The 24642-nt window shown below is 42.6% G+C and overlaps 1 protein-coding gene across 3 annotated transcripts in view; it reads right to left on the bottom strand.

The window, feature by feature from the left end:
- Positions 1-12416: 12416 nt before the first annotated feature.
- arhgef18b (rho/rac guanine nucleotide exchange factor (GEF) 18b) overlaps positions 12417-24642 on the bottom strand; it is a 37189-nt gene continuing 24963 nt past the window's right edge. For 2 of the 3 annotated variants that reach the window (XM_083970003.1, XM_083970005.1), the window contains 3 exons: positions 18523-18874; positions 17302-17421; positions 12417-16852 (listed from right to left, as the gene is read on the bottom strand). In XM_083970003.1, the coding sequence (XP_083826129.1) occupies positions 16527-16852; positions 17302-17421; positions 18523-18874 (798 nt within the window). In that variant the 3' untranslated portion in view covers positions 12417-16526. Of the gene's footprint in view, positions 16853-17112; positions 17187-17301; positions 17422-18522; positions 18875-24642 lie in introns of those variants that run through there. The other variant, XM_083970004.1, reaches the window with a different exon arrangement.

Here is a 24642-nt window from a genome sequence, read left to right as displayed (position 1 = left end):
AGTCAAGCATGTGGACATGTTTGTGCCTGTATGGGTACAGGGATTCATCAAAGGTTAATTTATGGATTTTTTAATACAATGCAGACGTGCATAAAAAGATGAAACGGCCCTCTGTGAAAAGGAGACCTGGCACTGGACAGCGGGATGAGCAGGCTGGTCAATGGCTCCTATTGTAATGCAAAATGTGCAAACCGAGCAATTTCAAACACATCTTGCCGACAACACAATTAAACCACCGTGAATAAATAGACATTTGAAAGTCGGCTGAAGACAAAAGAAGCTCAGAGGCTGCCAAAACAAAACAAAAAAATGGAGGGAGGGATAGAGGGAGGAGAAAAGAGGGAGAGAAGGAGGACAAACTGCCATAACAATCTGCTGGACTGAAGGACATGTGGTTCTGTGTATATGTGTATGTGTGTGCGTGTGGTTTTTGTTTGCATGTGAATTTATGCTTAATGTGAATGTGTGTCTTTCGTGATGTGTTTTTGGATGTGTGGATGTGTGTGTGTGTGTGTGTGTGGTGGGGGAGGAGCAGTTGTGGCTTCTTGTTAACCCATAAGAAAGGAGGCAGCGAGGTGTAACGGACAGGGACGTTGCACTCTGCCTCTCCACCCAAATATCGGCGTGTGTCTGTTGGCCTGAGACCCCCAGCTGGGGCCTCCGCCTGGCCCCCAGACGAGGACAAAGACGCCTTGTCGAGGCCAGAATCAACCTCCTCTCACCTTCCCCGGGGGGCCTTGGAGGACGGCCCTGCAGGACGGCTCAGGAGACCCCAGACTAGACTGGTGGATCAATATTTACCTTCTGGCCAAATCAAATCTGGCCCTATCTGATTTTCTGAATTTGATACACTATATGAAGGGCAATAAGGTGACTGTAACTACAACTGGCAACATGGTATAATGTTTGTTTGCTGTAGCAACAGACATGCATTAATCCTACAGCTTTGTAGTGTTCTCCAAGATGTAATTAAGAAGATATTTGAAGTGCACCTAAGTTTCCCTGGTTGCAAATCTCTCTGTTTTCCTCCCATATTCTTTCTCTCTATGTTTCACTTTCAAATTAAGTTTCATTGTACTTTATTGGCAAAAGTTCTGAGCAAGACTCCACAAAACATCTCCAAGTCTTCAAGAATAAATTGTTACTGAACAATGTTGTCTCCTCTCTCTGTGTAGCTGTGCTGGTGATGGAGTTAAATGTGTCTCTGCATCTTTGTGTCTCCCCCTCTTTCCTCCCCTCGTCTCTTTGGCTGCGGGCGTCTCTGCTGGCAGCGTCTCTGAGGTTTCAGAGCTGAGTGGTGAAGCAAATGAGGAGTAAACAGAGTAAGTGTGTGAGACAGACACAGAGAGAGAGACAGACAGACAGTCAGACAGTCTAACTACTGGAGCGAATGCACGAGTTTGTCTCGCTTCTGCGGTCTGCGCAGAGGTGTGTATGTGTCTGTGTGTGTGTGTGACAGGGACTAAGGGTCTTCACAGGTCAACAACACTAAGAGGAATGAGGGACTCCTGAATAAACTCTGCGCTGAGTTGTGTACAGTGACATTCTTTGTTCTAGCATCATAGACCTCATGAAATCCTCAAATGTAATCACAAACCATCTCATTCTTAATACTTTCTAACTATAAACAGGTATTAAAGAAACTGTGACTGAATACATTTTGCTTTTTTACTTGATGCGTGTGCATTTTCTTTAGAAAATTCAAATGTTTATTTATTCTACCAAAATACAATATAATAATGTGTTCAGGTTTTGTTGACAGTCATGTTATGTGTTTATTAATTTATATATTTTGAAACCTGAGGTCATACTTGAATTACGGTACATTCTGTGGAGATGTGTCTCTAATTTTGTGCACTTTGACTCTATGCATCACCAGAAAATTAATTTAATGAGTTTAAACATTGTGGCAGGACTGTTGTATTAGATTGCAGCATACTGGTGTGTTCCTAATTGTCCCTGTGTTGTTGTATCCAACCCCACAGTATTGCCAGATAATCTCTGCATGAATACAGAGGCCGTGTGTTCAGTGGACTTGATATTGTCTGTCGCTGCAGAGCATTGTCACCTGCAGCTGGAAATGATTCATTCAGTCGATGGTACAGTTGAGCACCATGGCCTTAAACTTAAGTCATAGTATTGATGTTGCTTTGGTGTGTCTGTTAGAACCTTAACACCACCTTAACTTCAAATAACAGATGATGCACAGGTGGGTTAAATGATCCCTTAGTATGAACAATCCCTCTGAAAATTAAGCTCCCTCATTACATGAGCCGTTATTATATAAATTAGATGTTTCTATTGTAATTTGACACAGAGGTGTGAAATTGCAGTCAACGTGGATTACAGGGACAACCTGTTTCTGCTGACTTGTTCCAACAACGCTTAGGTCTCTCTCTCCTTTTCTCTCTCTTCCAGATTAATTTCACGGCTTCTATTTTTGAGCGTATGTGCAGTGAAGACCTCTGGCTTTGACAAAGAGAGAGAGAGAGAGAGAGGGAGAGTAATGTGAGCATTGTGACAGGAGAGCGCTTTCAGACTTGCCAGCACTGGCCACAGTAATAGCTGTTTACACAATGGAATAATTACCCAGTAAATTACAGGGGGGAGAAAGGAGGAGAGGAGAGGAGAGGAGAGGAGAGGAGAGGAGAGGAGAGGAGAGGAGAGGAGAGGAGAGGAGGATTCTGGTCCTGGCAGACACACAGTGGATTCAACAGTCAGAGAGTTGATTGTTCAGCATTCGGGCCTTTGATGAGCCCAATTCTGTGAGTTTGCTGCCTTGCAATGACACTCAAGCTCAAACATGCAAACAAACATTCAGCCTTTTTACTGCTGTTTGCCTGCAGATTCAAATACCAAGTTGCCCTTAATGAGAACAGGAAAGCTTGTTTTCTCTTCCTGTTGATGGAACAAACCCAGAGGCAGTCGCTCTCATTTGAATTCTGTGGTACATTCCTCTTCTACTTCATGATATTTCAGAGAGGATTTTATTTCTATTTGACTGCAACAGTTACTAGTTGCTTCCCGTGTGGTCATGTGGAAGCATTCTTTTTGAATGATTTCTTCACAGAACAAGGAGATAAAATCATAAAATATTTCAAAAATTAAAAAAATCAAAGATTAATAAAGAGTACAGTGGCCCTGAGAGATCAAGTCAGTGCAACTTAGGAAAACACATGCAAACACAAACACGCTTCTAATTCAGAAAACATCTTCATCAATATGACAATGCATGTGCTGCAAAAACTCACAACACAATGGAAGTGTTTCCAGGAACAAAGAAAGTAATCGACCTGGCGAAAGGCTAAGGCCACGCTATCAGCACATATTTGCAATAATATGTGTGTGATGAATTAACAAAATCACCAAAAACAAGTCTGTCACTTTTTACTGTAGTGTCCGTGAAAACATTTCCTTCGTGTTGTGAGTTTTGCAGCGCATGTGTTGTCAAATTGAAGAATTCAGTGTGTTTGTGTCTTTGCATGCGCTTTGAATCTTTGCAGCCTATTTGCGTATGTGCAGGGTTATGGGTTTTTGTAGCGCATGTGTTGTCACATTTTTGTCTTTGCAAAAGGTGTCTTATGTTGGGGCAATCAGGGCCACCATAGGAATGTCCCAAATTTGCAAAAATATGTAATAATGCAATGTGCTTTCTTCTTTCCTAAACCACTGATCTCCTCCTTTGTCATGCATCCTGTTCAGAGGGGCCTGAACCTGGAAATAACAAACTATAAAAGTGGCTCAACCTTAACCAGCTAGAGAGTAAAATGCTGCTCGCGCATGATGAATTAATAATGTCATGTTATGTATAATATGATACAGTATTGGTTACATGAAAAGGAATAATACTAGGTACATTTTGCTGATACGCTGTGCTGCTGCTTGGACTGAAACAAAACATGTGCGTACTCCCTCCACCCACGGCCCACAACAGATGATGTAGCTGAATGCCTGTCTGACAAATGGCATTTTTAAGATGCCTCTTCCCTCCTATATTTTCTCCCCTCTTTAAACACAGAGGTGGAAGGAACATCTGAAATATGCACAGCACATCGGTCGAAGAATCCTTTGTGATATGCCATCACGTCACAAAGTCAACACGGGGACAGTTTCATTCACAGGAACAGCGGCACAAAAGCCTTCGTCCACTGACCGTGGCCGATGAGCAGTGACTGTGGGCAGAGCAAGAGACGAGCCAGCGGACATTCCAGTCGAGCCGGGCATACTTGGATCCATGTGGTAAAAGAGGATACATTTCTCTTCCTCTGAGTCACAAAGACTCAGAAAAGCCCTTTGTTCTTTTGTAAGAGCTGAGGTTTTTCTTTTTCATATAAATTGCCACTTCCTCTGTCTCTCATTAATAAATCACAGATTAATTCCCAGTTGGGCTGAGTGGAGTGCAGTGTGGGGGGCTCAAGCAGGAGGAGGAAGGGGGTTGCTATAGGTTGGGGTTGCATGCAGGGGTTTCATATATTGCCTGAGGTGGCACACACACACACAGTTACTGCTTCTGCAATCAAAAATGCCTTTCAACATGGAGGAGAAAAAAACACACTTCAAAAGCCTTGTCGGGCTGATGAGGAGGCCTCAGAGTCGGAGTATGGCAGCTGCAAACCCGCCCTCTGGCACATACACATGCTCACAAAAAGACACCAAACAGAATTATGAAAGAAGCCACAAGCCTGCGTGTGTGTGTGTGTGTGCGCACGCCTGTGTGTGTGTTTGAGACAAACCCCTTCTGTTGCACCATGTCTGGCTGACCACTTCAGATGAGATGTGACACTGAGGATGAAAAGTACAATGGAGAGATACTCGGACGTGTCAGCAGCATCTGCCCCTGTCTGGGGACTGACGTGTGTCGTCCTCCCTCCTCATTCAGACCAGAGCACGGGGGCTTATACGAAACTAATGAAGCAGACACATGCTGTATTAACACACTCTCTCACACACACACACAGAGAGAGACTCACGCATGCACGCACACACAATATAGAGACAGACAAACGAACGTAGCCCCTCTGATTGAACGCAGGGAGACGCCGCGCCATGTGGCTGCACCGTGACCAGCATCTCATCTCAGATTCCTTAAATTCCCCCAAGAGCCTCACTCCTGCTTTTGATACACCCAGACAATGAGATCCTGCAAGAGGAAAGACTCAGCAGCGGTGGGTCACTGCACATACTGGCCAGCAAGAGTAAAACACTGAGTGATTTATGATAAGAATGTAGTGAAAAGCCAAATTGTTTGAAGGGTGTATTGTTCACGACTGTAACTGAACTGAGGTGTGTTTTGTTATTTTCAAAAGGAGGCGAAGGCCCGACCGCCGTGCCCTGATTGGCTGACAGACACCATGTCCCAGAGGACTGAGGGAAGGTTAATTAAAAGACAAACTGTCAGAGAAAGAGAGAGAGGGGGGGAGTCACAGTTCTTTTCTTCTTTTTTTTTAAACAAAGAAGAACAAACAAGATAAGAGGAGGATATGAAAATGAGTCTGGAGGAGATTTGCTTTGTGAGAACAACAGTGCAGTTGTCCTTTGTTTGTGGTAGAACAGGTTCTTGTGCAAGTTACAGTAGATGACAGAGCTTTCAGTGGAGCTTGTGTCGCATTATCATATTATCCTCTTTAATGCACTTTAACCCTCTGCCAAGAATGCTCGACATGTTAATGGTATGAAATCAGACCCACGGGGAAAAAAAGAAAAACACTGTGTGTGTGTGCCTGTGTGTTTGGGTGGGTGGGTGTATTTACAGTATGTTGTGCATGTGTGTGCACACGCCCAGGAAAGATTTCACCAGGTTGGCAAATAGTTTCTCCTCTGTTGCATAAGTTAGGTCTCTTCCTCAGAGGTGATGAGATGAGAACTGTAGCAGATGACGGAAGGATTTCGGAAGTCAAGAGGTGAATCAGAGGCACCATGCATGTGTGTGTTTGGCCCCTCAAATTCTGAGAAACTTTCTTTTTGTGTTTTTCTTTCAGATGCTCTTCACACAACAACAGTCAAGTGTTTTAAGTGAACGTTTCATTTTAAGGAGAATGTTGTAATTGTCATCTGTATTATAGGCCTACTCTTTTTTTTTAAATTATTCATCTTGAATGTTGGTAAATGGTAAATGGTCTTGTATTTATATAGCGCTTTACTATACCTGAACGATACCCAAAGCGCTTTACAGTGTCTTGCCCAAGGACACTACGGCAGCAACCGGGTACCTACATGTGAAAATGACAATAAAGGATATTCTATTCTATATTCAATAATGGTTTATTATATGATTTTAGATACAAAGATCACCTTAATATAAACTTAATTAACTTAATTTGGTGCTTTATTATAATAAACAAGCAGTGAAAATTAGTTCCACTGGAACGAACCACCACCATTCGTGCCACTTACACTTGAATGCATCAGTAATGATTGAGAGGTGTAATATAAAGTGATATGATGCCAGATTTTTTGCATTCTTTTACATGTTTAGAATTGAAGCCAAAGGCCTGAATTACTTTCTGTGCTGGCGGCAGTAAATATGTTTTGAGTAGAACATGATGCCGCAGAGGTATTTTTTTAATCAACATAACAAAAAACGTGTTCTGACAAGTCACACAACTTTTATACAGTGCGCACCTGCAAACTGCTCAGTGGTGATTTATCTCATTTAAAGCATTGTTAAGCTTTTCACGGTCATGTTCAGGGTCTCAGGGCGCTTGGTTAAGGTTGGGTAAAGATGGTGGTCTTGATTAAATATTGAAAAAGCCACCCCTGAGTTCATTCAAACCACAGTCTGAAGTGCCTTTGTTGCCTAAACCTTAACCACCAGCCACATACCCTGACCACCGCCCTCCAGCCTGTGTGTGGTACACGAACACAACACTCTGCTCACTAGAGGATAAAAATAACACACTGTTGGGTCAAAAAATACATGTACAAGTAGTAAATCAACGTAATTTGGAGGAGACAGTTATATGCACAAATTAACACGTCTTTTGTGGTAGACTAATACATAGCAAAGATAATGAAGCGTTTCGGCCTTGTTTTTATTTTTAGCATTTTTGCATTAGTTTCTGTTTTTTGATTATAGTGAACGATGCTGACACGTCTGTTGTGCCCTTGATTTCTTCTGAGTGTTTTTTCTAATTCAATTTTTCTTTTTTTCCGCACGCTGGCACACAAACCCACCAAACCGAGTCTCCATTCTGGTGTTGCAGCAGTTAGTGGCCTTTTGGTCTTTTGGCAGCGTCTTCCTGTCTCCATTCCCCCCATTCCTCCCCCTCACTGCCTGCCTCCCTCCCTCCCTTCTCCTCCCCCGATCAACAGCGGCCAGACAGCCATCCAACCTTGCCTGCCAGCTCTGGTGGGAGGCTGGCGACTGCTCTGTTCCAGCTCCTAAATCAGAGAGGCTGTGTTTAGATCTCCCCTGTAGAGCAGCCTCTACACTTGTGATGAGCTCTGCTACGCTCAACTCTTCCAAGATGAAAGGAGGAAGTGCTGAGGAAGCTGTACGCGGTCGTCCTCACTCACCCCAGTTCGTCCATTTAGAGCTGAGTTTGGATCTTTCTGGTTTAGCAGCTCGTCTACACTCCCCCATTCCTGCTTCATCCGCTAATGTTACGTTAAGAAAAGAAAAAAAAAAGACGATCAAGGACAAAAGAATGTCGTGGTGGTTTTGAAACTGAAGAAGCACTCATGGAAAATAATCAAAGCGCACAGATATAGAACACAACAACATCTTATTTAGACAGAAAAAAGCATCTTTGCTTCGCTTTTGATGATGTTGAAAGGGTTGCACTGGAGTGAAGTGCACCACCTCAGGCTATGTTCTTCGAAAGGGACATCAAATCCTCACAGAAAGCTCCTCAAGTTAATACAGAGAGGTTTAAGTATACCATCAACAAAAGTGCATCTACCTGATAGTGAGGGCCTACAGCTCCCTTTTACTCGCCTTAGATTCATGTCACTATCTCGATTTAAAGGCTCCCTGCAGGCGTTTTGTCTCGCTTTTACTATACATCTTCACATATTTTCCACTTTGTATTCCCATTTTCTTGAAAGCAGCACATATATTCCCCCCATACATGTTTGGCATTCACTTTCAGAAACATCTTTGTTGATGGCAAAGAAACTTTTACACAAAGCTCCTATTGGGTCTTTCCAGGGAGAAACTTAGCAAATTAAATTGCCCACTTCTTCACGTCGGGTATGGAGGACGGTTTTCCATGCTCGCTGCCAGCAGGCTATTTGTCTTGGCAACACTCGCGTTTGACTTTAGGTACCAGAAATGTGTGAGAGTGTGCGTTTGTGTGTGTTCTTTCGACTTCTTTGAAAATGCCACAGAGACCTCCCACACTGCGTCGGCCCTGAACAATACTGCATCCTGAAGCAGAGATGGTAAATGCTTAAAGAGTTTTATTGTATAAAGGAACTTTGTTTCCTTTGTTTGTGTGTGTGAGTTAATTTTGCAAAATGGTATAAATAAAGTTTATCATTATTATTGAAGCTGTGGGTGGTACTTGAACTTGTCCAATATTGGTGATTATTGTATTGTAGTGCAATTATTGGCTTTATTTAATTAATAGTTTCTATGAGTTCAATAGAAGTGCATATTTTTAATTTTGGGAGGCACAGTGGTGTATTGTCTTTCAATAAAGTAGATGAGAAGACTGAAATCCATGTCTTGTCTCATGAATAAACCCTGCAGTGCACAGCTAGCCAACAATGCCATTAGACACTGATTACACATTGAATATGAGTTGTGACATTAGGCAGCAAAATTCAATATTATAATATCTAACTCAAACATTAATTTAACACAGAATATTGATGTTGATTTTAAGTAACCAAAAACCCTTGTGGCATCTTGACATATAAAATCATCCATCTCAATAACTTTGTGTCTTTGTTTAAAGAGTAGTTTTTTGTTTGGGGGGGGGGGGGGGGGGGGGGGGGGTTAGTTCTAGCCATTGCACTGTGCTAAAAGCCAATACTCTTATTTAGAGAGGACACATTTCACAGCCACATCTGGAGGAGGCTTCGAAATGGGACAGCCAGTTCAGTTCGGTCTTCAAAAGACCCTGAATTAGGACACAACTAATATTGATAAGCCATCGTTAGTCCCTAACCTTAACCCTGACCTGATTTTAGCTTCTAACCAAAATGTTATGTCTCTCCAGAGTCCACCATCTTTCTGATGTTATATTGATGTCTGGTGGCAGCTGGGGACATAAAAAGGGAGAATTTGTGATTTTGGTGGCTTAGTCCTTCAGATCTGTGCCCCCTCGTTTTCAGTCATTATGTTAAGATAAGTTAACCAACTGCTGGCTGTAGCTTCAGAGTGAATGGACAGATACACATATTGATCTTGATATTGATCATCTACTGTAAATATATTTTCAAACTATTCCTTTAGTCTAAGATTAAATATTGTTTTATCACTGAGAACCAAAACTCAGTGAGAATCTGATCAGGCACAGGTTGGCCTGACACAATGGCAGCTTTCAGCACTTCCTGATGCAGTATAACAACCAAACACATGGGAATAAAAACTGGACTGACCAGTCGGTCGCCAGGCTACAGCTGACTGCAAAATGCAAATGCTGCGAGCACAAAGGCCGAGTCAGCACTGAGCACACTTCCTTTATAATCCATCTCCCCCTTTCAATCCACCTGAGGTGTCTCTTGTGAGAGAACAAAAGCCCTCCACCTGATCTGATTCCTACCTGACATAACCTTTCTCTGTGGAGGCCTTTCGACTATTTCCCCCCTCACAGGGACTACCTTTGTTGATGCAAGACGAAAGAGCAGTTAGGCAGGTGGGGGGAGGCAATGATTCTCATTCATCTGAAGCAAAACTATTAACTCGACAGCATGAAATCGCTCAAAGTTTACGTATCAGGCTTTACGACCCATGATAAATATCTAGTGTCCAAGGAGACATACACTGATGTAAACAAGTTTCTCCAAGCCCACCAACCTTCACTGCTCTTTATCTGACAGCGATAACAGCTACAGCCTGGGAAACAAAATCAAAATGCCTTATCTAGGTCTTTTTTTTCTGGAATATAACCACAGCGTGCCAAGAAGGATATGTACTGTAAGCTGAGTTTTGAAGCAGCCTTGGCTGAGAGACATGTTTTACTGCCAGTTATCTCTCTGTAATCACCTTGGGTGTTAGCAAAGAGGGCAGATAGAGTCTGCTTTGTGTCTTTTCAACAAGAGGATCTTTGTGTCAGCCAGGAGCAATGAATCAAGACTCAGATAAGCAGCCAACAAGCACATTCCTTTAGAACATCACTTGCAAAAACAGCAAACTTGAGGTTAAGTAGGATGTACTGGTTGTACACGGTTGAGAAACGTTGCTGATCCAGGTTACGAGCAGTGGCTCCAAACCAGGGACAAAGTGAGATCACAAGATTTCTCACATTTGCTTTTTTTAAGTCATGCTAGCTGTGTGGATCATTGTCAGTTTGTAACACCCTGAAACACCCTAGCAACTATTTGATGAATAGCCATGAAATCTTGAGCAGACAGTCATGGTTTCCAGACACTGTATCTTACTGACTTTGGTGATCCCCCAAGTTCCACTAATGCCACCATTTTGTAGCTTGGAGGGAAATGTCTCAATAACTACTGAATGGATTTATATGACATTTGGACAATAGCATGCTGATACTATGATTTAGCTCAAGGCCTTTCAGTGTTCAGTGCTGTCACCAAATCCAGTGAAAAGACCAAAACCAACAATGTGTGAGCCCATCTTTTTACGAGTTCCCCAGTTATGTCTGTGGCACATAACCCCAAGCCCATTTTTCCCCTACTGTAGACATAAATCTTAACAGTTAAGACACTGTAGCTCTAAGTAAATGTTACTCAGAGAGAAATATAAAGTGGACTTTTGGGAACTGTATTCAGCTTTACACTCGTGTGCGCTCTAGCGAGTGGCCGCAGGAAGGAGAATGTGGGATTGACTGAAGACAAAATAATTCAGTGCTCTCATTCATCATAAAAAAGAAACAATGGTGCCTGGTGCATCACTGTGGTTCATTGATGTGCTTTTAATAGTTTTTGAACAACTGTAGTCTATGGGAATACTAGTCAATTCTTTAGTGGTTTTAATACTTTCAAGATAATAAAGAATTTTTACCAGACTTCTCCTTCGAGCAGTCTTGTAGACACTCCAGCACGGCTGTAGACTCCTGTCTCTTGTGGATTACTGGGTAACTTTATCTCTTCCGCCTTCTTAAAACTATTCAAACAAGAGAGAGAAAAAACATTGTTCAGTTGAATCTAAATGAATGAGACACATGCAAGCGTCACAAGGAGACCTTGCCTTATTCATCTTGAGGTTGGGATCCCTGAATTTGAATTCTGGTGTCAGTGGCCACACTACACTCTTCTTAAAGCCCAAATGGTTCATTCCAACCTGCATGGTGCCAGAGCAGAAGGAAGCTGTTAGATCTGAGTGGAAGAACAAAAACAAATAGAAACCCACTACCGCTGAGATGGGGAGTCTATCAAACTAAGATTCCTCTGCGTTTTACGGGCCTGCAGGGAGGTTCGTCTGCACGTCCGTCTCTGGGGAGAATCTATTTGTTTAAGTCTGTGGTGAGAAGAGCCACTGTCACAGAATAACAACAGCCAACTCCTGACTTCCTGCAAACTGCATCACATAAAAATGCCTCCGAGCTGCGAGGCGGTCGGGGTTGAGATGGACTGGAGACATTAGATGAGAGGGGAAGAGGCAGGGAGACATGCAATGGGCAGAGCAGTGGAAGGAGCGAGACAAAAACAACGGTGGAGACAAACGCAGCTTCCCTCCACAGGGGAAGCAGCCTGGAAAAATAATTGTTGAGAGGAGACAGAGAAAAGCCACTAATGACAGCAGACAATAAAAACTGGCCACTACTGTAGCGTCTTCCCAGCCAGAATGACAATAATGCAGGAACTACAGCAGTGCCGCTGTTAGCAAAGGTCTACAGAGGGATGAAACAGCCACAACCACAGCACCTGAAAATAGAGCCTTGTCTGGGAATAGACTGTTATTAGGTCGTCTAAACACACAGTCAATAACACCTCCTGCACACTGAGGAGCAGTGGTGCTAACTAATTGGGTGGTCAGGATTATTTTGACTAGCAGCGAGTAGAAATTTAAATAATGAGGCTGAATTATATGTTGTTACATGTTCATGTGGTAATTGCTGAGGTGGGAAAAAAAACAAGAACAAATCCTTGTAAATACAAATTCACACGAAGAGGAATGATCCATTGCATGCTAGACCTCTGCTGCGCTAAACACCACTGATCCAAATACACAGCAAATCCAAACAATGAGCTTTTGTAGACTTGCGATTTCAAAACTCAAAAGACAATAAAAACAAAGGGAAAAATAATTTCAAGATTTTTTTTTATTACTAAACTCTCTCTAAGGCAGCAAGTTTGTGTCCACAGGTCATTCTAACGTCTTGCAGTGAATAAAATAAAACAGTACAAAAATCAGTTTTGCCGTGTGCTACAAATGTCATTAGACAGCTCTTGGTAAATAAAAGTTCACAGACAATAACAATAAGCATTATAAATATTCATTTTCCCCTTCAAGTATGCTACTATCCAAAGTGACTAGTGTAAAATTGGCAGAGGAAAGAAAATATGTTCATGATTATTTACACATATCAGGTCCAATATGTGTGTATGGGTGTGTGTGTCTGTAAAAAAAAAAAAAACACACACACACAATTGGAAACAACTTGGTTAGAAATGTTTCCATTGTGTTTTTGATGGTGAGCTCACACACACACACACACGCAGATACACACACAGTGATGTGACTGACTGGCTTCCAAGTTTTAAAACAGAGAAAAAAAAAAGGTTAAGTAGTTCAGTAGAGCAAAACAACATTTAAGACTCGAGTTGATCCAAATAGTGGAGCCGACAGGCAGCGTCCACGTCTCCTGTCGAGGTCCGTTACAATCCACAGAGTAAAAGTCCTGGAGCAGAACTAAAGTGCTCTTACACCAGATTTCCTGTTGTTTAACATCTCTCACTTGGAATCACTTGTAAATACAGTCAAAAATGAAATTGACAAACACTGAAATAAAATAGTTATTGATCCTGGAAAGAGTTTTTTTTACGACACAATCCCGACTCACAGTCGTCTTACTTGCTTTTTCTAGGGCTTTCAACTGTATCATATTGTCTTCATCTGTGGATGGAATTTTGCTCAGTTGTCATGGCATCGATAGTGGCTGAAGCCAATGTGAGATTGTTGAAAGCCCCTGGGACGAAAAAGTGAGTAAGTGGACTGTTATTTGGGAACTGTTTTGTCAAAATCTGGAAAGTCTGAAAACCTCCGTATGGTGTGTTCACATGCACATTAAGATCCCATGAATAAACTGCTGGTACATAAATACAACATTAACTCAATGAGAATGAGTTTTACGAGCTCACATATTGATCATGGAAGAAAATCAGACACTAACGTTAGGGCATCTGTACACTGGTGTACCTATTTGATTTATTGTTGACTCCATAGTTTATCGTTTGTGTACTTTGAGACTTTTGTGATCTGGATACGAGGCTGTAAAACAAACAGGAAATTCAAAAATTAGACCGGGAGCAGGATATGAGCTGGACTACAGTGTGCTGGTAAACACACTTGTTATGGACACTCCCTGGAGGATGTTTTTACAAGTAATAACACTTTGTGGACGACCACACAACCGGCGCAGTGTCATTTATCCTTCATACACAGAAAGGAGCCCAGTCAGCCGAATGTCTCTTTGGTTTAACCGACTGAAACGAGCAGATGGTTTAGTTTTCTTTTTCTTTTTTACGACTGCTACAAAATCTTGATGACACATCACTCAGGAGTCGGAGGACAAAGATGAACAGACAGTGCACCTCGACTTCAAAGCTGCAACATTAATGCAGATCAGAAGATTAAATACTAACCTTCAACTTTAGTTGATTTATACAACAGCAATGACTGATTGTGGTTTCATAAACTGCCATGAGTTTATCCAAGCAAGGTGCCCCGTACTGTGCTGTACCGTACATACACATAACTGTGTTTAGTCTTTTGGCTGACTTATGCATCTTGATTAATGCCAAATATCCGTTTCCAATACAAGTATATGGAGGAGGAGGGCAGCCAGTGCAGAGATCAGGTACAGTATGTACAACATAATATACATCAACACTTGAGCAGAAACTTGCTCAAACTCAAGGTAGTGGTCACACCTTCAGAGACGAGTTTTTCTGGACCAAGACAAAAAGCTCCTCCGATATATTCCTCTCCAGAGACCCAGAACACACCGATGTGTCAACTGCCTCTGGATTTCAAGGAATCTCATGTACACACAGGGAGAAGGAAAGGGAAAGACACCCCTGTATTCCTTCTGTAGAGAGAGATAAAGACTAAAATCTCAGACTGAAATCTTTTTTTTTTCTTCTTTTTGTTTTGCTGCCCTCGTCACAGTACCGCTTTTCTGTCAGGCAAGGAGATTTAAGATCCAGCTAATGAAATGTCATCAGGAAACAATAAAACACACTGTCAATGAGACCTGCAGGCCTCAATTTAAAACAGACATCTTCATATTTAACTCAAAGACACAGCGGCTTTGCAATTTTACAAAACTGTTGAGTCAGCAAACTGAACTCCAGAGACACAAGACTGGAAAGAATGGGAAGTCCAACAAAAAAATATTTTTCTTTCTTCTTCTTCCTCTCTTGGGTGAAACATTAGGAGCAAAGTGAAATTAACAAGGGAACTCATATACTTTAAAAATCCTTCAGTTTTCTGCACTCTCCTCCTTTTAGGCTTATCACATAAGCCTGTACATGTATACAGAAACCACTTTACATTAACTAGACTGAGATAAAACTGCCCTAACACTGTGCTCCATTATGCACTTAAGACCTTGTTTTCATTGTCTGACTTATCCGTATAATCTTTCTATGGTCCGTTTACCTTTGGGAGCAACAAAGAGGCCTTTATTCTACTGGAGCAACTAATGAAAATCATGATGTTTCTATTATCTATTGATGATGATAGATTTGAATATTTTCAGTGTACCTAACCCTATCATCTTTGTTGATATGGCTATTAGTTATATTTTCTTTAAGACCCATATTTTCTCTTTTGTCGGCATCTGTCCAAAAATATGAAGCAGAAAAGTCAATCGTACCATTAAAAAGAACATGCAGCGTGAAATGTCATGAATTGTACCTTTCACTATAGCTCCACTAAAACACCAACAGACAAATGTTTTTTAAAGGGATACATTTGGGAAAATGCCGCTTAGGGTGTGACAAACACATTGAGGCCTTTTGGAAGTCTACGTTCATGTTGAGATAATTTCCTGTGCTTGTAATAGGATCAATAAAAGCACAGCTGCAAGTCTTTTAAACTTTAAAGGTTGAGGGCTAATTTAAATAAAGTTGACTCTCAAATTTACATAAACATGTTGAAAATTTCTGTATTAAAAAAAATGAGCTCGAATTTAACAGCCGACTCAGCTGTAGTTGCGGAACTAAAAACCAACACTTGTGAAAATGCTCTTTAGAAATATGGTCCATCCTGGGATAAATACAGATACTTAATGGTTAACCCTCACATTTTTTTTAGGAGAGCTACTTCTATGAAATGCAGGAACAAACCTTGAGTAAAATTACTTTAGAGACATTAGAAAGGCCTCCCTGAGTTTGTCGCACTCCGTTTGGACTGGAAGAATAATACAACTTGACAAAAGCCAAATTCTCCCTTAATTGGAATGAAGCAATATTGAATAAAAGTGTGGAGAGAAAAAAAAAAACTGGTCTGCTGACCAAATCCAAGTCAGGTTTCACAACCACTGGCAACACTTCAGGTGTAATCCAAAGTGTCAACTGTCTGCAATAAAGCACGATTAGGCAGAACGAGAAGAACTAAATGAAATGAGTCAAAACTGTACAAAAGTTCATTCATGAGTCTGGAATGGAGTATTTACACTGTGCAAATGAAACATCAAGAAGAGAGCGTCTGTGTATTAAGAGTTCTTCTGAGTTCCTGTACTTGTGGCTCCAGGTCCAGTAGAAGCAGAGGGTGTTAAGGCCGGGGCTCCGTTGCTGCACCTTTCACTTCGTACGTGCTTCACTAACCAGCCTGACCAGAGTCTCTTGAAATGCACCGACTGTTTGTCTTTCACATTGTTCCAGTCAGTCAAGTGACCTTCATCTTGCAGCTTGTGTCTTTGGGTTGTTACAACTTCATTTAAACCGGTTCAAGACGCCTTTGTTTTTTATACTTGTTTAGGAAAAAAACCTTAAATAAAAAAAAGAAGAAACAACAAAAATAAAGTCCTCTTTTTTTGAATAAAATGCTGTGATTTCTTTTTCTATACGGGCCATAGCTCTCTGCAATATAACATTGCAATGTTAAAACTTCCTGACCTCATCAGTCAACAGCAACACATCTGCCCACACTGATCATCACACGTGTGAGCGGCTCCTTGTGGACCTTGGACCTTGTGTTTGTCGTTTTTGTGATCAGTGCTTGATATTTAAAAAAAGATGACGTCCTCCTTGTTGGGGTCATCCGATGGGTTCTTGTACGGTGGCGGCATGGCGTGACTGTGGCTGAGCCCGTGATTTACCGGGACGTGGGCCTGCGTGTTGGGGCTGATGCCCTGTAGCTGCACGTGGGACTGGAACTGGAGAAATCCGCCGCTCTGTGAGTGGGGAGGCATGGGGGGAGGTATGGTGGGAGGCTGAGGATGGGACTGAAGAGGAGGCATGGGGGGCTTCTGAATATTTGCAGGGAGGGAGGTGCTGAGAGAGGAGGTGGTTTGGGTGTCCTGCCCAGCACTGTCTGTGGGACTGAGTTGATCTGTCAGACACATAAAGTAAAGGCCGTTAAAGAGCAAGGGATTACATCAAAAACAGCTGAGGAATTGTACTTGTTTAATACAGATGGGCTTACTCATTCTAACTGAAATCTATCACATGAAATCCTGCCAGTGTCTTTTGTCAGTGATAATTGCAATGGCCCCGGATTAAAGTGTTAAAAGGTGTGTGTCAGCAGTACAGCCCGTCATTAATCACAGTGAAGCATGTGAAATTGATAGGTGTTTACACAGGGTGAGGCTGGGCATGAAGGCTGCTTTACACAGAGGAACACGATCGGGTGGGGTCTGGTTTGCCAAGGCGGTGAATGTGTGTGTCTGTGTGAGAACAGAGGTTTAATAATGCAGTAGGCAAAGACAGACGGGAGGAGATTGTGTTTGGGTTTGTCCTGACAGAGTGAAGGAGAGAGAAGGGTGTGTGTCAGTGTGGTACCTGTGTGATGGTGCAAGGCTGTCTGCGAGAGCTGCTGGTGGGGGCTGATCGAGCGCTTTGCCTTCAGGGCGTTTTCGTCTCGGCCGGACAACTTCAGCATCTGCTTCATATCCACTGAGGCTGAGAGGAGGAGGAGGGGGGGGAGGAAGGAGATGATGATGATGATGATGATGATGAGGAGGAGGAGGAGACCAGTAATGGGAGGAAAAGGGAGAAAACAAAACAAGAGACAAACAGTGACAGAGGGTGATTTAATTGTGAAATTAGATTGCATTAGTAAACTGGAGCAGCCGGGCCTGGCCTCAATTTAGATGGTTAATGTGACCTAATGGGCCACTTAAATGATGCTGATCAGGTCAAGCTCATGTCAGGCGCAGATGGCTGAGATGAAGAAAACCCCAGAATACTGCAACAGTGAGGGAGGACTTCACCCCAGTGCAATATTCATTAAAGATATATTCATTTTTCAGTGGCATATTGTGTTATACTTTCCATGTGAGTATTGGTTGGTGTATGTTTAACTGAGAGCTCTTGCTTTCAGTAAAATACATTTTAAAACGTAATGTCTACCCAGGGAGCTGCAGGCTGGGAGAAAAAAACTAACATTTAAAGCAGAAGTAAGTGGTCCGGTCGTTTTCGCTAATGCTGCGTTCCAGGCAGGCTTTTGAAATCGTAAATTACAGCTTCAAGTCACAACTTACGACTTTGTAGCGTTTCAGGCAACCCACTCGTGTTTTTCCGACCAGTTTTACCGGTGAAAGTCACTATAACGGCCACTCGTAACTTCCGACCGGTGAACTCGTACCAGATCGAACTGGTACCACTTCACGGTCGGAAAAATACGAGTTTCCTTGAACGCACCATAACAGTCCTCGTCCCTACGTCGCCACATTCACGGCGTTCCTTGGCTGCACACACAGCCCTGCATGCCGTTCTCTCTCCTCATTGGATAAAAACTGTAGGATACGATAAATGTTTTCTCTTCGGCTCAGAGCAGAGCAGAGGGACTGAGAGACCCGTGTTTCAGTCCAAACACTCTATGTAAGTGATTGCTGTCGGAAGATATAACTATTTAAGACTTATATTAACACAAATATATCACTTACTTCTGCTTTAAATGTGTTATGTGGGTTCAACCTGTGTCTGCTCAGTTCTTCTCCTACATCCTGCCTGCTACATGTATACATCATGTGAAAGTGATGTGAAGTGTTAACTCCTTACCTGTGCTGTCAGTCCGATGCGAGGCTTTACCACTCTTGCCTCCTTTCCCTTTGCCGCTGCTGAAGGCGGCCAGCTTGGTGGGGATCTGCTGCTGCACTCCTGGTTTGTGCTGCTGGTTGGTGGTGCTGAAGAGATGGAGGGGGACTTCCGTCTTCAGCGGTGGAAGAGCGGAAGAGCTCGCCTCGCGCCGCAACATCACTTCGGGCCGATCCGGGTAGTCGGCCGGTGCCACGGACAAGCTGCCGCGCACCAGCGGCTTCTGAGGCGCGGGGAGGTCGGAGGCGCTGGCGGAGCTGGTGAGGCCGGAGGCCAGGAGGAGCTCCCCGTTCAGGCTGCCGGACAGAGGAGCCACCTGGAGGAGGAAGAAGGCTCCGTTATTTACCGAGAAATGAGTGAAGTCTTCTTTAAGTGTTGCAAACGTCATCATATAAAACTTCAAATTCTGTATCCAAGTTCACAAGGGACAGCTCCCCAGCTACACTGTAATTATCCATGTATTTGTGGCTGGATTCAGTTTGGAATCTGGGTTGTGGAAGGTCATGTTTGCATGTTTGTATGTGTGTGTGTAAGCAGGCTGCATTGTGGGTTATGTATGCATGAGTGTATTTCTTTTGAAGGAAAAAAAAGAAACTTAAAAACAGCTTTTTTAAAGTAGAGAAGACACACACACATAAATATTCTGTGTGATGCCATGTGTCATTACAGAAAGACAATCTGCTGAGGAGCATGGTATTTATGGGCTAAAGAGGGAATCAGAAACACATGCGAGTCTTTCTGCTGAGCACACACTTTGGTAAGTTTGGTAACAGGCTTTTGATGTATTCCCAGAGGCTCAAGGACAATATGCACACACACACAAAATGAGAAACATAAAACCCTTAATAGTCCCTGTGCACATAAAGGAATGCCTAACAAAACAGGCAGAGCTGTTAGAGAAGCAGGGGGAACAAGAAAATGGCTCTCATGACATCAGTGGATGAAAGACACTGACTGCATTGTCCACTTGATTGCTAAACTGAAGGAAAGAAGATCTAGAGATTGAGTCAACATCATCGACCAACCTGCATTTAGTGAGATGGACCTGGAGGATTTCCGCAACAATGGAGTGGTGTAGTGTTTGTATGGGTTGGTAATCCCACGTGTTGCATTACATGAACTATAAAAAGAATCTTTTCGCCGGGCCATTGTTAAACTTCCTAAACCAACAAAACCCAAAGTTAATAACTCTGTTGCACAATGTGTTGCACAAGGCCATTTGTCAAAATACAGAACACAATCAAACACTTCGGAGGTTCAGAATCTACTTTGCATCTTTACACAGCCACATGTTAATATTCAATGCTCGAGATGATCAAGCTTTATGAGAAGCAGTAATGTGAAGATAAACTCAAATATATGGGGCTCATTCTTTGCAGTTTCTAGATATAGTATACAGGTACTGACAGAGATGTGTTTGTGTGTGTCTGTTAAGCATTAAAATGTATTTCAAAGGAGGTTAAATCGAAAGCAACTGGACTTAGTTATTTATGTTTATATACAAATAACTAAGTCCAGTTGCTTTCGATTTAACCTCCTTTGAAATACTATGACCTGGGCAAATGAGAATATGCACCGGCCCATTAAAATGTAATATTACTTTTGTAATAAAGTTGTCTCTGTGTGTACTATACAGGTGAACTGCAGCTCAGTTTGATTGAAAAAACAGAAAGGTGTTTTTTGCTCTGAAATGGAATCAAAACAGGAAACACGGGACAACAAAACAACATCTCCATTAAACTGTGCATCATGAGGATGAGGATGACTAATAATGCAATTTGTTCTATTTGATCAAATAAATGGTTTGGCTAGTAAACAACATGTGAGTCACATTAATTGGCAAAAATAATGACTCTGGAAATTGAGCACCATAATACAAGTCTACTGACACAAGCTGCCTTTCATCTGATATTCAACCAAATATTGCTACGGTCACCAAACAAGTTGGACCACCGAAAGATTTGACTGAAGCATCTTTAACTTCAAGTCTGAAGAGTCTCTTACTGCTCTGCTCTGTATGCAGCCTACATGCTACAAGATTGATGATGCCGCAGAATACTTCCTGTGGCGATGGGGGACGCACGATGACTGTGTTTTACAAGGCATGAAGGGCAGACCCATCTGACTGTGACAGTGTGTGTATGTTTGTGGAGACTGTAGCTTCCCCCCCAGCTCTAACAGCAGAGCATGACGGCGTGACCTGAGGCAGAGAGGGGGCCCTGCGGTTGGGAAAGTCTTCATACCTCCTTCCCACCTTCACTCACTCTTCCCTCTTTCGGCACTCGCTCATCCTGGAACACAGATGTTCCTTTGTCCCCAGAACAAGGTGATCAGCTTTAACTGGCATAAACATCAGGTTTCCAGGGAAGTAAACTGTGCGGGAGCTGCAGAGCACAAAGAGACTTGACTGACAGCACATAAACAATTAGCACTGGCTGCCTTCCAGAGCCTTCTGTTAATGACAGGCTTGGAGTAGCTAATTACACAGCACAGATCCTTTCATCCCGAAAAAACTGCCTGGATACTCCCGCATCATCTGTTTGATTAGTCATTAAGTTTGTTTCCAAGCAAAAAAACTCCATAGTGGAAACTCTCAGCTGCTTTAATGTGAGGATTTGCTGCTTTCCGTTCGACTGTATTTGATTTTGGATGGACAAAGCAGGACATGTCACAACAGAGTCTGGAATTTTTTTTGATCAAGTGATGTCATGATTAATGAAGAAAATCTGCAGATTTGAGTATGACGAAAATAACTGCATCGGACCCAAAAAACGAGAATGCATCATTCAGAAAAGCTGCAGAGAAAGGTGCAACATTAGTCTCAGTACTTTCTTTCCCTCACTTAGCAAATGATTGATTTCACCTCTGAGTAATTTGACAATATTTTGGTTGAAGACAGAACAGTACTGGACACAGCCTTCATCTAACAGGTGGGAAATAGCTACAGTGACAGATGGTGGAGAGAGAAAATATCTACCCTCAAGCTCTGCAAAGCAACTGTAACTGTCATGCTTTTAGGAGTTACAGCGGCTGATTATAGAGGCGAGACACAAGCATCCAAGTTGTGTGCATATGGTGAAGGTGTTGACGGGTAAAGAGCAGTTCATCGGGGTCTTTTCATCAGACCACGGGAACACACTCAACCAGCAGCACCGTAAATCAGCCTGGAAACTGAGGCCGAAGAAGGGAAGAGGTAACTCAGCGTGTAGAAGACACCAATACAGCTCGTTGTTTACGACCGGCCCTTTGACATTTCACCCTACCTATGTTTTACCAATGTTCTCTGTCATGTTCTTGTAGTTACACCAGTTAGTCGGTTTTACAGTTTTCTCTCAAAAAAGCTTTCCCAGCGGGCTCGTGTTGAAGGCTGGAGATTTGATTTTTAACCGTGTAGGTCACAGTTTCTACCTTCTATTTCATTTCACATCAAATAAGATTAGTTTATGCTTGTTTTTTATTATTCCTTAAAATTGTACTGCATGTCATTCCTTTGTTATTCAAATTTCACTCCTATGCAATAAGGCCCAAGGACATGTCCTAGGTGATGTCATGATCTTACCTGGCCTCCTTATCAAGAGGGCAAGTGAGATCATACGAGGTGACACATGAAAGGGAAGTTCCTCTGAAGCCAGGACGTGTCGCAACTGGAGCCGTTCTTGCTTAAACTCTCACATGTTAAGAAACGCAAACACACATGGAGGCATGTCTTTTTTTATGAGGTCTAATCATAGCTCTATGGGCTTGCTGATGAGTCTTAATGTTGGGGGGTGGTGGTGATAAATGTCTGCTGATATCAGGCTGGCTGAGAGCCTGGAACAGATCCTGAGGTCACAGCTCATGAAAAGATCGTTTGATGCGTTTTGACGCAGCGTAGGAAACAAACCGCGTCCAAATCTCCCGAAAACCACGGCCAAGAAAAGTCCCACAGCCGAGCCAACAGTATAGAACTGCACCCCCATACATCTGCATGTGTACAAAACACACAAACACGCTACTTAACTGGTCTAAAACAAATATTATGGGCATGACTTAATGGGGTGCTGAGTGTTAAAAGAGTCGAGACATGACCTGCTTTTGGGATCTATCTTTCAGTCTGTGTAACAAACAAACACGGCACAGCAATCCTCCTCACCGCGGCTGTAATTACAGGAGTCTCTGCATTGCTCATCACAGCAGATTAGGTCAATTCAGCCAGGGGTCCTCCACTTGACAAGACCAAAGGCTGCGGTTTTCCAGGAGTCACTGTGAATTATTCGAGCTACAACTCACAGTCAAAGGCCTGCCTTCTGCAGCCAGTAACGAGATGATGAGAGCAATAACTCATGTCAGCTGCTTGTGTTTGTGTATGTCTTGGGTTAAGACTCCAGTTGACTGAGGACTGAGGCATTTCTTTCAAAGGTCTTCTTACCGTGAAATCTTTGGGATGACACAAAAAATGGATTTTAAGATAGACAGCCAGACGTCTGAGAATTTTGTGAGTAAAGTCACAGTAAACAGATAAGAGTGAAAAAAAGGGGGAAATGCAGTTGCAACAAAAAAAATATGGTACTGTAGCTTTTTTGGGACATGTCAGGACTTGAATGGACAGTGTTGTGTCATCTAGTGTCAACTACTCGGCTTTGGTATGCAGGACGAAGAGGTACTGGCCAATCAGAGATGCATGTCAGGCGTCAACCGGGTAGGAATGTCAGACAGCAGAGACGGGCTGAAGACATCACTGGAGACTGCCTCAATCAGAACAACACATCTTTACAGTATGGGAATGTGGCCACATTCAGCCCAGACCATCTCCGAATGATCCATCCCTAATGAGTCTTCAGTGCTTTGCTTTCCTGTACTTAAAGATGACCACTTGTGATCTGACCAGTGCCACTGAGTCAACGTGCTGGTAATGTTTAGTCAGAGTGAACAATGCCATCATTAGGTGTGAGTTACTCAAGCATGTCTGTGATTCAGCTGCAACAGCCCAAAGTAATGCTCATGATCGTATCCCACTACTTAGTCCAAATTACTGCTTTCAATATTCACCCACCATTTCAATTTAAAGCATATTTTAAAATGACTAAGACACCGAACAATGTGCCACACACCACAGGAATAGCTGCAGACCTTAGGGAGAGAGAATCAGCGCATGTGGCAAAAAATAAAAATAAAGGATGATAGACAGGTAACCTGATGACTTGACTTCACTATTACACTGTGTGTAAGGCTTATGGGTTTGGTGATTTTACCAATGGACTCTTTGACAAATTTCAATCAGGCTTCCGACCTCACCACAGTACAGAAACAGCTCTTATTAGAGTGTTAAATGACATAAGGTTGAACACTGACTCAGGCAAGGTGTCAGTTCTGGTCATGCTGGATCTCAGTGCTGCGTTTGACACTGTGGATCACAGTATACTGCTGGACAGGTTGGAAACCTGGGCAGGACTCAGCGGGACAGTCCTAAAATGGTTCAGGTCCTACTTAGAGGAACAGAGAGTTATTTTGTGACCATTGGTAGTTATCAATCCGATCGAGTGGCTATGACATGTGGAGTTCCTCAGGGGTCAGTCCTTGGACCCCTTCTGTTTAACCTGTATATGCTGCCTTTGGGTCAAATTCTACAGAACTCTAATGTCAACTATCATAGTTATGCAGATGACACACAGATATATCTCACACTGTCTCCAGATGACTGCAGTCCAATAGAGTCATTATGTCACTGTTTAGAGCTAGTCAAAAATTGGATGAGCCAAAATTTCCTTCAGTTAAATCAAGAAAAAACTGAGGTAATTGTTTTTGGAAATAAAGAGAAGAGGGTTGCTGTCAGTAAACACCTTGAGTCACTGTCTTTAGAAACTAAAGACCAAGTCAGAAACCTTGGCATGCTGATAGACTCAGATCTGACCTTCAACAGCCATATCAAATCAGTCACCAAATCAGCCTTTTATCAACTTAAGAACATATCCAGAATTAAGGGTTTTATGTCCCAAACTGATCAGGAGAAGCTGATTCATGCTTTTATCTCCAGTAGACTAGACTACTGTAACGGTCTTCTGACTGGTCTCCCCCAAAAAAGTATCAAACAGCTGCAGCTCGAGT

This window comes from Trachurus trachurus (assembly GCF_905171665.1).
Source record: "Trachurus trachurus genome assembly, chromosome: 4".
Lineage (NCBI taxonomy): Eukaryota > Metazoa > Chordata > Actinopteri > Carangiformes > Carangidae > Trachurus > Trachurus trachurus.
The sequence above is the reverse complement of the archived record's forward strand: the minus strand, read 5'-3'. Positions and strand labels throughout refer to the sequence as shown.